The following is a 14,676-nucleotide window of genomic DNA, read 5'->3' on the forward strand; positions in this document are numbered from 1 at the left end:
AATATAGAATACATATTCTTTTTAATTGTAATTTTAAGCCTAAAGTTCTACACTAAAGCTAGAAGTGAATGAAGTAGTTGGTTTTGTTTATTTCTCTAAGGACCAATACTGATTCGTGAAGATATACTATTTATCTATTAAAAATTGCCGTTTATTCTGTTTTTAGTTGGTGGAATTCACTGATGTTTCGTTGTTGTCACGCACGCATTTCCGATCATTTCCGTCTTATTGAAATGTCATCTTTCCTTCAACCCTTGCACAAACTGATGAACACTGAGTGTCAATCAAGTGTCACTTGCTGTTTAACAAAATGGATGAATGTCTAATGAATGTGTATCAATACGCGATTAAATGCATTAGCAGTAACGCACACATTGCAAAAGGATTTTACGACTGAACGGCCTTTCATTAGATTGGTTAAGGAGTGGTTAAGGAGGTTGTTAATAACAACCATAAATCCATTATGTCTTTGCCAGTAAACGCAGTGAAAAAGCAGGAGGGCAGCCTGTACAGTAATAACAAGGACACGAATTGGGACGCATGGCTTCCTTTGCTTCCACGGATTGACGATGTGCCGTGGTGTCTAAACGACGTCTCTAAGGTACTCCGCCTAGGAAGAGCTAGAGAACATTTCCGTGCGATCTCGCCACAAACAATAGAACGCATATCTTTCATGCTGCAAAGACCACTACTACGAATAGTGCGGGAAGCAAGAAGACTAGCTCTACGCCACGAGCGCCTTTCGAAGGCCGAGATTCAGACTAGTGTACGGCTTGTGTTATCGCTCTCAATGTCGCGTAGCTGCGCGGTGCTGGCTTCAAAGGCATTGTCTATGTATTCGATGTGCGGGGAGCCGTTTCTCAAGTCTAAGAGGGCAAGGAGTGGGCTTGTCTTTCCGGTAGGGAGGATTTTTCGTTGGCTGCTTGATATGAAGGTTGCATGCCGTGTGTACGATGCCGCTGCTATCTACTTGGCGGCAACGCTGGAATACATCGCAGAGGAGACTATTTATCGCGCCGTGACCACAAGAGGTAAGCATAAATCCGATAAATCACGACTTGTCATTTTGTGAAAGCATTCATTTTTTCATTCGCTTTTGTCAAATCTTCACATTACAACAGTTTGTTTTTTCGTTTATTTGTGTTTACATTACGATAACGCAAATGTTATCATTATTTGTTGTTAGACTGTGTATTTAAAGACGAAGCATAAGGTTAACATACCATCACAGCAGGCAATATAATAATGATAAGGGCTTCAACAGGTTTTCATTTATATTGGTTATAAACGACAATTTTTCTTGAAATTATGCAGAGGTAATCGATCACGTGGTACCAGAGACGGTCGAGAAGTGTGTTAACATGGACCCGGATCTCTGGTCACTTTACCAGCCATACTGCCATCTGCTGTCTGGACGTACCTGCTATGGGATAGTAGAAACACTAGAGCCATACGCCGTTACCAAGGTCAAACGTGCAGGTGAGGTAGTCATACACTAAAGCCATACGCCGTTACCAAGGTAACATGTGCAGGTGAGGTAGTCATACGCTAGAGCCATACGCCGTTACCAAGGTAACACGTGCAGGTGAGGTAGTTATACGCTAGAGCCATACGCCGTTACCAAGGTAACATGTGCAGGTGAGGTAGTTATTCACTAGAGCCATACGCCGTTACCAAGGTAACATGTGCAGGTGACGTAGTCATACACTAGAGCCATACGCCGTTACCAAGGTAACATGTGCAGGTGAGATAGTCATTCACTAGAGCCATACGCCGTTACCAAGGTAACATGTGCAGGTGAGGTAGTCATACACTAGAGCCATACGCCGTTACCAAGGTAACATGTGCAGGTGAGGTAGTCATACACTAGAGCCATACGCTGTTACCATGGTAACATGTGCAGGTGAGGTAGTCATACACTAAAGCCATACGCTGTTACCAAGGTAACACGTGCAGGTGGGGTAGTCATACACTAAAGCCATACGCCGTTACCAAGGTAACACGTGCAGGTGAGGTAGTTATACACTAAAGCCATACGCCGTTACCAAGGTAACATGTGCAGGTGAGGTAGTCATACACTAGAGCCATACGCCGTTACCATGGTAACATGTGCAGGTGAGATAGTCATTCACTAGAGCCATACGCTGTTACCAAGGTAACACGTGCAGGTGGGGTAGTCATACACTAAAGCCATACGCCGTTACCAAGGTAACACGTGCAGGTGAGGTAGTCATTCACTAGAGCCATACGCCGTTACCAAGGTAACACGTGCAGGTGAGGTAGTCATTCACTAGAGCCATACGCTGTTACCAAGGTAACACGTGCAGGTGGGGTAGTCATACACTAGAGCCATACGCTGTTACCATGGTAACATGTGCAGGTGAGGTAGTCATACACTAAAGCCATACGCTGTTACCAAGGTAACACGTGCAGGTGAGGTAGTTATACACTAAAGCCATACGCCGTTACCAAGGTAACATGTGCAGGTGAGGTAGTCATACACTAGAGCCATACGCCGTTACCATGGTAACATGTGCAGGTGAGATAGTCATTCACTAGAGCCATACGCTGTTACCAAGGTAACACGTGCAGGTGGGGTAGTCATACACTAAAGCCATACGCCGTTACCAAGGTAACACGTGCAGGTGAGGTAGTCATTCACTAGAGCCATACGCCGTTACCAAGGTAACACGTGCAGGTGAGGTAGTCATTCACTAGAGCCATACGCTGTTACCAAGGTAACACGTGCAGGTGGGGTAGTCATACACTAAAGCCATACGCCGTTACCATGGTAACATGTGCAGGTGATATAGTCATACACTAAAGCCATACGCCGTTACCAAGGTCAAACGTGCAGGTGAGGTAGTTATACACTAAAGCCATACGCCGTTACCAAGGTAACACTTGCAGGTGAGGTAGTCATACGCTAGAGCCATACGCCGTTACCAAGGTAACACGTGCAGGTGAGGTAGTCATACACTAGAGCCATACGCCGTTACCAAGGTAACACTTGCAGGTGAGGTAGTCATTCACTAGAGCCATACGCCGTTACCAAGGTAACATGTGCAGGTGATATAGTCATACACTAGAGCTATACGCCGTTACCAAGGTAACATGTGCAGGTGGGGTAGTCATACACTAGAGCCGTGCGCCGTTACCAAGGTAACACGTGCAGGTGAGGTAGTTATACACTAAAGCCATACGCCGTTACCAAGGTAACACTTGCAGGTGAGGTAGTCATTCACTAGAGCCATACGCCGTTACCAAGGTAACATGTGCAGGTGAGGTAGTCATACACTAGAGCCATACGCCGTTACCAAGGTAACACGTGCAGGTGAGGTGGTCATACACTAGAGCCGTGCGCCGTTACCAAGGTAACACGTGCAGGTGAGGTAGTCATACACTAGAGCTATACGCCGTTACCAAGGTAACACGTGCAGGTGAGGTAGTCATACACTAGAGCCATACGCCGTTACCAAGGTAACACGTGCAGGTGAGGTGGTCATACACTAGAGCCATACGCCGTTACCAAGGTAACACGTGCAGGTGGGGTAGTCATACACTAAAGCCATACGCCGTTACCAAGGTAACACGTGCAGGTGAGGTAGTCATTCACTAGAGCCATACGCCGTTACCAAGGTAACATGTGCAGGTGACGTAGTCATACACTAGAGCCATACGCCGTTACCAAGGTAACATGTGCAGGTGAGATAGTCATTCACTAGAGCCATACGCCGTTACCAAGGTAACATGTGCAGGTGAGGTAGTCATTCACTAGAGCCATACGCCGTTACCAAGGTAACACGTGCAGGTGAGGTAGTCATACACTAGAGCCATACGCCGTTACCAAGGTAACACGTGCAGGTGAGGTAGTCATACACTAGAGCCATACGCCGTTACCAAGGTAACACGTGCAGGTGAGGTAGTCATACACTAAAGCCATACGCCGTTACCAAGGTAACATGTGCAGGTGAGGTAGTCATTCACTAGAGCCATACGCCGTTACCAAGGTAACACGTGCAGGTGGGGTAGTCATACACTAAAGCCATACGCCGTTACCAAGGTCAAACGTGCAGGTGAGGTAGTCATTGTCAATGTTTTGATAAGAGACTCCCAAACACCTTGTTGCTAGGAGGTAGCTGTCGTCTGTCTGGTTGTACACATCAACACTGATGTACCGGTCACTGATTTTATCTAATTCTTCTGCCTGGAACAAAAGAGCTATTATTTTATATTAAAGCATATAAAAATACAGGATTGCTGTAAACAATTGATATGAAGAATTTCAGATATCACCTATCTTCTGCAACCCACGACCTATCAAGCCTCGTTTTGTGTTTTCAAGGGACGCTCTCCCCATCCCTGGAGCGAAGTCCAGTCGCACCGAAGACCCACAAGCCATTGGAACCCTGCTTCGTCACCACTTGCGTCACTTCAATATCAGAACTAAAAGAGCTTATCGCGCATGTCCAGAAACGCTTGGGCAGCGAGAGCTTGCTGACAAAAGACAACCGCGCCTTGTCGAGTCTGGCGTGGTTACCCGTCGCGCTGCAGACGCTCCTGTATTTCATGACCTGCTCACATCAAGTCGATGTGGATATTACTGGGATCCTTGCAAATACTAAAAGGTAATAAAGTCTTTTATATTACGCACAAACACTTCGGTTACAATTTGTTGATATGGATATCAATGGGATCCTTAAAAGGTAATAACATCTTTTATATTACGTGCAGACACTTTGGTTGCAATGTGCATATAAAAAAGTTTTTGAATTAAAATCTAAAAATATCGCAAGCGTCAAGCGCAAGCTTTTTGATAAATAAAATACTGTAAACGAGTCTATTAAAATGGTTTCTCGACCATTTGCAATATTTGACAATCATCCACGTGTTTCCGCGTTTCTTAAAACGAAAATATGGCAGCTTTTAAAAAGACTATTTCAATATTTAAAAAAAAACGAATACTTGAAAGTGTAGTTTGATTGGGACTTGAATATGTACCGCAGGAGGAGATTAACGGTATACTAGTATAAAATATGCCATTCACCTCTCAGGTCGCATTCTCACCTACCGCCATTGGTTGAATGGATTCGCGTCGCCAGCATTCACGCTGAGCATCGGGCCAGCGGTGTCGTTGATGACGACGACGTCAGACAGGCGGCGAGGCTGCTAATGCCATTCACAGACTGCGAGCCACGCCTCCTCAGGTACGCTTTGGACCGAGTTGGCGACTGTGGCGAAGTCTTGGTCTTACTGTCTTTGCTTCCTTAATGTTTTCATATTAGGTCAGACAGCTCTCAGTGTTGGTCCCCAGGTCTCTCCCCGTCAGCATCGATCGCAGCATGCCAATTTGATATGGGTTTGCGCATGCTCTTGTGTGGTAAACGCGAACTCGCTCCGCAGGCTCTTACTACTTTGGGACCTGAGAAAATAAATGCCATCGATCAACAAGGCATGACACCCCTGATGCACGCATGCGCACAAGGAGACGTAGACCTTGTCAAGTTGCTGCTGGACAATCACGCCTACCTTGATTCACAGGTGAGAAACAATAGTTTACCGGACAGTCCTCTCGAATAAACCATGCCTTCAATAAGAAAGAGGTGCCGTTCTTTTTAATCCCAGGAGCAAGGGGGAGCAATCTTGAATGTCGTGGTAAAGGTAATATCTGTATTGAATAAAAACAAATTTAAAATATCGGAAAAAGGATAAGCAATGGGGAGCGAGCGTTAGCAAGGGCTATGGAATTGACCGAACAATGGAGAATGGGGGTGAGCAAGCGAGCAAAGAATATAGCCTTGACTGAGCAACGGAGAAATATCGACTTGAACTAAAAATTGAGGACAGTGTGGGCATAGGGGAGCAAGGGTGAGCAAGGAATAATGGAATTGTAACTGATAAACACCGGGAATCGAACCTCGTCCAGATCAAATTAAATGAGAAAAGAAAGACCATATTTCCAGACGTGCGTTGAAACACCGTATGGCAGCTAAAGCTTTACGGCTAAGCTGGAGATTTCGGCCCCAGCACCGCTATCTAACAAACTGTACAACACAAAGGAACCTGAGGTACCCGCGCATTAACGGGGAGGCAATAAACAAAGATCCCAGCCCTGTCTAAGTTGGTTACGCCACGCACAGCTCGCTAAGATGTACACTGAAAAATATAGGGGTCTTTTTCACGCTTGCGTCTCTTGAGAATAGGTTTGTTGCTATAGTAATGAAGTGATGTCGTCATCATGTGCAGCACACTACAAAAAAAGCAACAACAAAAACAAGCTACATTTAAATACACGCAATCTGAGATGTTTTGTGTTCCAAGGTTTTATAAAATACTGTGATTAAAACTCTCTGAGCTACTCTTCTTGGATTTCTTAGGATCATTTCGGATCTAGAGTTCATATTATCTTTGGCACAGGTATCGGGTGAGGGGAGGGGGGTCTTAAACCTGAATACATCTTCCAAAAATCATAAGTCATACGATCTGACGTGTAGAGTCTCACACGCTGTAACGACGCACTAATAAAAAAGCTGATGCACTTTGTCATAAAATCTGACACACCCAAGGATTTTCATAGTAGAATTTGCCAATAAATAGTTTTACAGACAGCTTCTTCACCTTTAGTCGCTATTATTTTTTACAATAAAGATCACGTTAAAATGTAACTGATGTTACTGTAACAGATCTGAAGTTAAATTTTGATTTCCTTTCGAATCGCAAAATATGGCGCTATTGGAATAACATACACGCAAAATCTAGGAAAGACCTTCCAAACTCAAGCTTTGATAAAACGTTAATTCTAGTTGATTACAAAGTGTGTCAAATAGTTTTTATTACATTAAGTTTACCTTTTACATTACATTACGGCTAGAATGTTACGTTGGAGAAAGAGCCGGTCGCCGTATTCTACTTGATAACGTTTTCACCCTTTAGGTCCCTCATCGTGATGCCCAACGATACCCGCAGGTCGCCGCTGCTGTTCAGGGCTGGACTGCCATCTGCTATGCTGTAATGATAGGTCATGTATACATCTGTCAGGTAGGTGACAAATTCTAGACGGCACTTTCCATCAATTAAACGAAAGGGTGAGAACACGGGCTATAGGATAAAACGACTTTAGTCCAAAGTGGCGTCTAATGCTTGTTAGTGCCTACTTCAACTGGATGTATTTGCCTTGGTTTCGCTCCTCCATCGAGTTCTGTCCCTACGCGCTTGCAGCCTTTCAAACGAAGCACTGTGTAACTGCCGCCGCTGCCTGGTATATGAGTAACGCGACCCTCAGCGGCGCCTTTCTTCTCACGGAAGGTTTTAGGGGCAAAGCTTGCTGGGGGAGCGAAACGAGCCAAATATATCCAGCTTAAGTAGAAATAGGTAGTTTAGCCCGTGGCGAGAACAGTCAGTTCTCAACGGTCCGCGTCAGTTCTTAAAAATTGGTTCTGCCTAGACTATTAGATTCTACTGTATAGAATCTTTTGCACTTTTCTTTTTGCTCTTAAGGTTTTTTTTTTTTTTTTTTTACATTCTCATTTTCAGATGTTATTAGATGCTGGAGCCAATCCAAACGCGTCCCAGGGGACTGGAGCAGACGCAGCCCTTCAATTGGCAGTTGCTGCAGGTAGAAGTCGCAATAGAGAAAGCAAATGATTCCATACTACAAAATTGCAAAATGGCGCTGCAAGCCGATCCACTGTTCATATTTCTGAAATTTCCAAAAACAAATTTCCATCCATCTGAATATCTTTGGGGTTAGAATACCGTACCCGGGACTTGGCTGAGAGGGTTGGGGGTGGCGGGTGCGCAGTCATAGGTATCATATGGAAAAAGCATAGTCATTTAAGATTCCTTAATAAATGACCCACTTTTTGACCGCCAAAAGGGGGAGGATGTACCCCTCTGTGTACGCGCATGTTCAAAGACGAAAGAAACGGCATTTTAAAACAATAAAAAATAAATGATATAAATAACAAATACGGATTATATTAGTAACAACTAAACGAGGAATTGCTGTATACGCTACGAACGGAGAATGTCGATCAGTTACCCCTTTGGCAAAAATAGCGTAGTCATTGTCCTTTTTTAGGACTCCCTATCAAACGCCGTTTTGTCATCGTAGCAACCTGGAAGTTGCTTTGGTAAGCCTATTGCGATGTAATTTGGGTTTGCTAATTGAAACATAAAGCATTCTAAAAGTTAATTTCTAAAATTTCACTACAAAGATTGTAGTGAAATTGCATGATCAAGTATTCGATAACCACGTGTCTGTAATCTCTTGATTCAGGACACTATGACCTAGTCTCGCTCTTGTGCGCACGCGGTGCTGACCCGCACGTCACGTGGGCGCTCGGACCGGGAAAGACTGGGTTTGGAAGTACATTCGCTACCGCTGCTGCGTGCGGCCATAGGAAGGTACTGCGCAAGCTCTTGGCTGAGCCACCGCCCGCCCGAGACTCGGATATGATGTCACTAGAGGAGATACTCTCTGAAGGTTGGTTTGATCACGTGACCTGATAGGAGAAGCTTGAATGACATCAAATTATTTGTGAGGGGGGAGGAGAGAGGGGAGAGAGAGAAGGGGAGAGGGTCGTTATTTGGCGTGTCGAGTTAATTTTGCCACGATCTCCTAAAGGATCCCCGGTTTCTAAAGGAGGAAACAGCCCGAAGCTGAACCGAAAACGAATGAAAGTCCTTCAGGTAAGTGTTCACGGGACTCACTCAGTCACTCCCAAGCTAACCACAGTCTGTTTTAAGATAGAATATTCACGCCTAATAGATGACGTTTGTTAGAAAGGTCGTCGGTACATCTTTAAAAAACATAAACCCAACCAATGTACTCCACTTTATTCGCAGGAGGCAATGTATCACAGTAGCGAACATGGCTTTGTGGAAATTGCGATGGAGCTCCGGAGTCTTGGTAGGACAAAAATGGATATGTTTTTTTGTTCACATTTTTGGTGAACGCCCGCGGTGCATTATGTACAAGGCCAATATTTACATTGGATAGAAACTGGTTGTGATAAAATTCTAAAATTCCGCGCGTCCACTCGGAAATTAACAATTAAATTTAGGACCATGACGAAAATTCATGTGATATTTTGTGTATTTGTTGCGATATTATTTTTTTTAATATCCATGTACCACTAATTTGATTTTTTATTTCAGCCCGCTTTACATCACTTCCCATTCAGCAATGATCTAACCCGGTTTTCCATCCACAGGGGTACCATGCAGCGCGCATCACATGACTGATGTAAATGACTGATATAACCTAGTTTTTCATCCACAGGGGTACCATGCAGCGCGCATCACATAAACAATGTAACCTAGCTTTCCATCCACAGGGGTACCATGGAGCCTGCATTGCTGGACCCAGACCCTTTACCATGCCTACGAGCAGGGTCAAACTGCGCATGCTCGTTGCTTGTTCAGGGATTTCCAGTCGATACCTGTGAACGAGTATACCGTAGAGTTCTGTGAGGACGGGCTAGCAGTTTTATTCCACATCTTTAGAGAATGCGAGGTGACGATGATGGGATTGATATTGCTCATTGAGGTGTTCTAATGGGATAAAACGGCCAACCCGGTTTTGCCTCTGGGCTGAGAAAATGGAATTTTGGTTACCAGGAAAGTGAACATAGCTACCGGAGCAAAAAATGGCAAAATTAAAATTGTACGTTTGTGTTAGCTTATTTTTGGTTGATATTTTTGCCTAGAGCTTCCTTGTATTATAGAAAACAAAATAAGCTTTAGTATTTTTTGGTAGATGATCCATTCTTGAGATATGATTGAGCAAAGTTGCCATAAATCATAAAAAAGAAGCAATTTCTCCAAAATTGGACAATTTCAAACAAATCAAGAGTCTTACAATTTGCAATATCTCTAGAACGGATTATCTACCCAAAAATATTGATTGAAAATTTTGGTTAATATTACACAAGGAACATCTATGCAAAAAATCAAGCTAATATAAGTTAACATGAGCTTACAATTTAAACTTTGCCATTTTTTGCTCCTGTCATAGCTACCAAGAAGGGAAACGTAAGAGATTTGGGGTAAGGGGTTCGGAGTAACGGGCTGAAAGACGGGATTGGTAAGTAAAATCGGCCGGCAATAGAACGGGACTTGGGCCTGCCCCCCACCTTCTTTGAAGAATCTGTTATGGTGCTTGGCCTAACGTCACTACTGTACTACTACTCCTTTGTTGCGGATTAAAGTGGGGTTACACGCACCACGGGATATTTCCCTACCCCCGCCCCCTTAGCCAACGCCCATGGCTCCACCTGATCTGACCATTTGCCACCCGCCACTGCTTAACCTTCAATTATATTCCGCGCGTGATAATTACCGCTTGTGCTTGTGTTTATATTCCGCGCGTGATAATTACCGCTTGTGCTTGTGTTTATATTCCGCGCGTGATAATTACCGCTTGTGCTTGCGTTTATATTCCGCGCGTGATAATTACCGCTTGTGCTTGTGTTTATATTCCGCGCGTGATAATTACCGCTTGTGCTTGTGTTTATATTCCGCGCGTGATAATTACCGCTTATGCTTGTGTTTATATTCCGCGCGTGATAATTACCGCTTGTGCTTGTGTTTATTTTAGGACCTGAGCTTGATGAAGGATCTCGCGTCAGTTTTTTCCGCGTGTTTTGGAGATGAACCGCTACCGACAATAGAGGAGCTCCCCTCAACAGCTCCCAAAATACGAATAGGTAATTCTTTACCCCTCAACAGCTCCCAAAATACGAATAGGTAATTCTTTACCCCTCAACAGCTCCCAAAATACGAATAGGTAATTCTTTACCCCTCAACAGCTCCCAATATAAAGATAGGTACCGCTTTAAGATATTATTATCCCTACTGAAAAGTAAGTACTAGGTTTAGCGTACATTAGCGTGTAATAGATTATGTCCATAGATTTTCATTCCTGCAATCACCAACCATTTGTTACGATGTCAGAATATGGAAAAATCGTTTTTGCTGTGTTTGAAGACGCTGTTCAGCATAGCAAGAGCAGCAAAAATTTTGGTATTTACACAGGAGCAGATTACGTCAATAATCAGGAGATGTCAGACGTCACTTTTGTCGTCGAGGGAGAGCCATTCTACGGTCACAAAATCATCCTCGCTACGGCTTCCCCGAGATTTAAGGTACACAGCAAAAGCGATTAGATTTAGTTGGTTGTTATCTTTTCTTAAACGAAGCATATGTTTTTTTTGTTTAGTCATTACAGCTTACCCTGGCTGCAAATCTACAAGACCATTAGAACAACTACCCTATTACTTGTGAAAGAGTTATTTTATTTTGTGATTTTTTCGTGTAGCAAATGCTGACGATCAAGCCGTCTGAGAATTCTGAGGGTCACGTGCCTTGTATCGAGATTACTGATATCAAATACGACATATTCACGGTAGGTCACGTGCCTTGTATCGAGATTACTGATATCAAATACGACATATTCACGGTAGGTCACGTGTGCAGCAGGCTTTTTTCAGGAGTTATTCATCTTTCGTCTTCCTCTTATTGAAGATTGTTAAAAAAAACGCGGGGAATTAAAAGCTGGCGACACTACCCTTATAGTATAATAAATAAACACCGAACTTTAATAGATACTTATATTTACTTATATTACTTACTTATATTTTCTACAGCATGTGATAAGGTACGTGTACAGCGGAAAAACACAGGACCCCCAGGAACACTGGAGAGTGCTAGAGGTAAACATATATCCTCTATATATCCTACACATCGGCCTGTTTCTTCAATCAAGCTTATGTCATGTGTGCGATCATTTGTTTCTTTGATCTGTATATTCATTGTTGTTCGTTGCGATCACATTTTCTTTGATCGAGTTTCCGACTCGTTCGAACGGTGAATTTTGATCATGTCTTCGATCTGTGTGGCCAGCGTTCTTTCTGTTTGTTTCAGCTGATGCACGCCGCGCACTACTTCATGCTAGCGGGATTACGGCGGCACTGTGAGCGACTGACCGCTGACCGGATGAATGTGACCAATGCCATTCCTGCCTACAAATGTGCTAAGGTAATTGATCTGTGAAATTTACTATACGAACAACAACAAACAAAAACAAGTAAATCCCGTAACTTGAAGGAATCGCCGAATGCTATAATATATTTCAAATAAATACATAGCCCCAGTGTTCCACTGCCAGATCATTTAGACAAACAAATTATAGCCACGTCTGGTGTTTGTGCTTTCCATGCCCCCTGAGCGCGGTAAATATTTTCTTATGATTACTTTACATATTGCTGCGTTTCCTATGTATATATTTACTTTCAGTGCTACGAAGCAAAAGAGTTGCTTGAGTATTGCGAATGTTTTATGCTGGCAAACCTCGAGACGATGATCGGAGATAAAACTCTAAGGGATCTTGTTTTGGGCGAAGCTGGACGCACGGTCAGTAAAGGCGGCAGGGGGAATTAACGTGTTGTTTTACTTTTTATTGTAGAAAACCAAATATTTAAACAAATCTCAAAGAAATCCTACAACTTACTACGTTTTTGTACTGTTTTATCCTGCATGTAGGCGTTTGATGGCGTTTTTATCATGGGCGGATCTAGGGATGGGCGAGCGGGACCCGGCCCCCCCTCTTTTCTGATACAGATATACAATGAAATCCACGGAAGAACAAGAAATCCGGTCCCCACTTTCTTGTCTCCCCTCCCCCCCCCCCCCCCCCCCCCCCCCCCCACTTCTGGATCCGCTCCTGTTTATCGCCAGGGAAAAAAACAACAACAGCAGCAACAACAAAAACCTCAATTGACAATCGCTCGAGGCTGGATTTTCACGAAAAGAAATAGAAAACACTAGCAAAAGCCGGAATGCAGCTTATTACTGTTTAAAATTTGTTGGTAGCAAAATCCACGGCGCAGATTAATATGTGCACTTTCTTTTATTTGCAGTTAATCGCATCCTTCCAGTATCGCTTGCTTCAGCGTATCAAGTCGAGGACAGCAAAACCCAAAGCGGCATTTTGAGAAAACGCAAAACGCATAATCTCCTCAGGATCTCATGGCGTAGAGCGAGAATACCCTGTGATCGTCCTTGTGGGCTCATTGTAGAGCGTGGGCACTAGTCATAATGAAACGAGGCGCAAAATAGGCAGGGATAGCGCTAAGGAGGGGCGAAAATAAAAAGATTGGACTGGCTAAGATTTCATCTTTTAATGGCTTACTGCTGATTCTTTTAGAGTTAAAAGTATAAACCATTTTTATAGTTACTAAATTACTTACTTACGACATATCTCTTTCTGGGGATCAGTTATACATGTAAAAGAATAAAATGTCTTTGTAGACTTTGCCCTTAAACCCCAACTTGAAACGACTTAAAAGCAATAAGTCAGAAAAGATTTACTAAAAGCCTGGGATTAATGCTTGGTTTCTGCAGGCTTTTGTCATGGTGATGACTTGACCGTTAGATCTATACGCTTTTCCCGCTCACCCCACGATATTAAAAAAATGATCCCGACTACAGGGCAAACAAATTATCTTGAAAAAAGTTATCAATGTGCTAGACGTATTTATCATGTGTTGTGTATTGGTATAGCCTCAATATATTTTCTGTTTAAACATGGTAAGGCCGATAATACTGAGGCGAAAATAAGTTATATAAGCTGTTAAGTTAATTCTAGTTTTACTCAATAAATCTGTCAGGAGAACATTAAGAATTCAAGAAAAAGTGCTTATATCTCATAAAACCGAGGGATGCTTCTACATATTTTCGAATCGTCTTTAAAAATTATATATATTATCATTATTACTATATTCCCATAAAGGTTTTTTAAAACCTAATATCTAATATCTCTCTATATATAATCTAATATCTCTTAAAATAGATATTAGAGCTTCAAAAAATTGTCCCGGGATTGAATGCTCCCCCTCCAAGAGAGCTTCCCGTGCATACGATACTTAAATACTTGATACGATACAAAGATTCCTCAAAATAGATTCCTCAAAATAGTCAGACAAGCTCTGTCAGGTACAAATTTATTTGCTGGATGTAATTTCATGCAGCTCTGGACCTGTTTTATTTTATCCATCTTTTGAATAGAGTACCTGTAATGAATAATCGAAAAGCTTGCCCTTTCCACGTAAAGCTGCGAAAATGTAAAAAAAAATAAACAGAATAAGAAATACAGTTTTGTTGCAATTTAATAACTTCGTCAGGGTGTTATAAACAGATCTAGATTCGATTGCCTGTTGAGAAGTCTATGGATTTTTTATTACCTTGTACTAATAACGCTGCGGCATAAAAACAAAATTGCTTCAATTACTTTTTTCTAGAATGTACATCGTAATGTCAATATAATACTTAGACTTCTAGAAGTAAACATTCTAGGCTATTTGATTTTATTTTGCTCATATACAGCTAGGGCTCATTTCTCTTTTATTCACGTTTATTTTACTCAACAGTTTTGTTTTATAAATGATAGAAATATGTGTAAAAGGTTTGAGTCAGAGTGAGAAGCGATTGCTATTGGGCAAAGTTGGCCAAAACACAAAGCGCGCTAATAGGACTTATAAAAATACACAACCTTATTCAACAAATTGTAGCTTATTTACTGAAGCAATTCTTATTATTGGCGCAGCTGCAAGAGGAAACTTTAAAAATATTTCAATTTCAGTTGGTAAATCCTTCAAAAATATTCTAGGATTTTTT

At 42.5% G+C, this 14,676-nt stretch overlaps 1 protein-coding gene across 3 annotated transcripts; it reads left to right on the plus strand.

Annotated features, from left to right (window-relative positions):
• The first annotated feature begins 322 nt into the window (after positions 1–322).
• LOC5505594 (ankyrin repeat and BTB/POZ domain-containing protein BTBD11) lies at positions 323–14,154 on the plus strand. Of its 3 annotated transcripts, XM_032373917.1 has the most exons (18): positions 323–1,031; positions 1,315–1,479; positions 4,346–4,628; positions 5,055–5,207; positions 5,286–5,541; positions 6,934–7,038; positions 7,534–7,615; positions 8,279–8,485; positions 8,627–8,691; positions 8,848–8,911; positions 9,339–9,517; positions 10,601–10,709; positions 11,038–11,147; positions 11,321–11,407; positions 11,649–11,714; positions 11,926–12,039; positions 12,298–12,414; positions 12,921–14,154. In XM_032373917.1, exons 1-18 carry the CDS (start codon positions 464–466, stop codon positions 12,993–12,995), a joined length of 2,805 nt encoding a protein of 934 aa, XP_032229808.1. In that variant the 5' UTR covers positions 323–463; the 3' UTR covers positions 12,996–14,154. The 3 variants fall into 3 exon arrangements, with proteins under 3 accessions (XP_032229808.1, XP_048584858.1, XP_048584857.1); XM_048728901.1 differs by lacking the exon at positions 323–1,031 and having other exon boundaries at positions 1,342–4,076; XM_048728900.1 differs by lacking the exon at positions 323–1,031 and having other exon boundaries at positions 1,342–3,586; positions 4,064–4,628.
• Positions 14,155–14,676: the final 522 nt, after the last annotated feature.

Source organism: Nematostella vectensis, chromosome 6, assembly GCF_932526225.1.
Source record: "Nematostella vectensis chromosome 6, jaNemVect1.1, whole genome shotgun sequence".
NCBI classification, from domain to species: Eukaryota; Metazoa; Cnidaria; class Anthozoa; order Actiniaria; family Edwardsiidae; genus Nematostella; species Nematostella vectensis.

Excerpts from the sequence above, each read along its gene's own strand:
- LOC5505594 (XM_032373917.1), top strand. The coding sequence starts at position 464 with ATGTCTTTGCCAGTAAACGCAGTGAAAAAGCAGGAGGGCAGCCTGTAC. Across the intron at positions 5,208-5,285 it reads TGCGAGCCACGCCTCCTCAG|GTCAGACAGCTCTCAGTGTT; the intron begins GTACGCTTTGGA and ends TTTTCATATTAG. Across the intron at positions 11,715-11,925 it reads AACACTGGAGAGTGCTAGAG|CTGATGCACGCCGCGCACTA; the intron begins GTAAACATATAT and ends TGTTTGTTTCAG.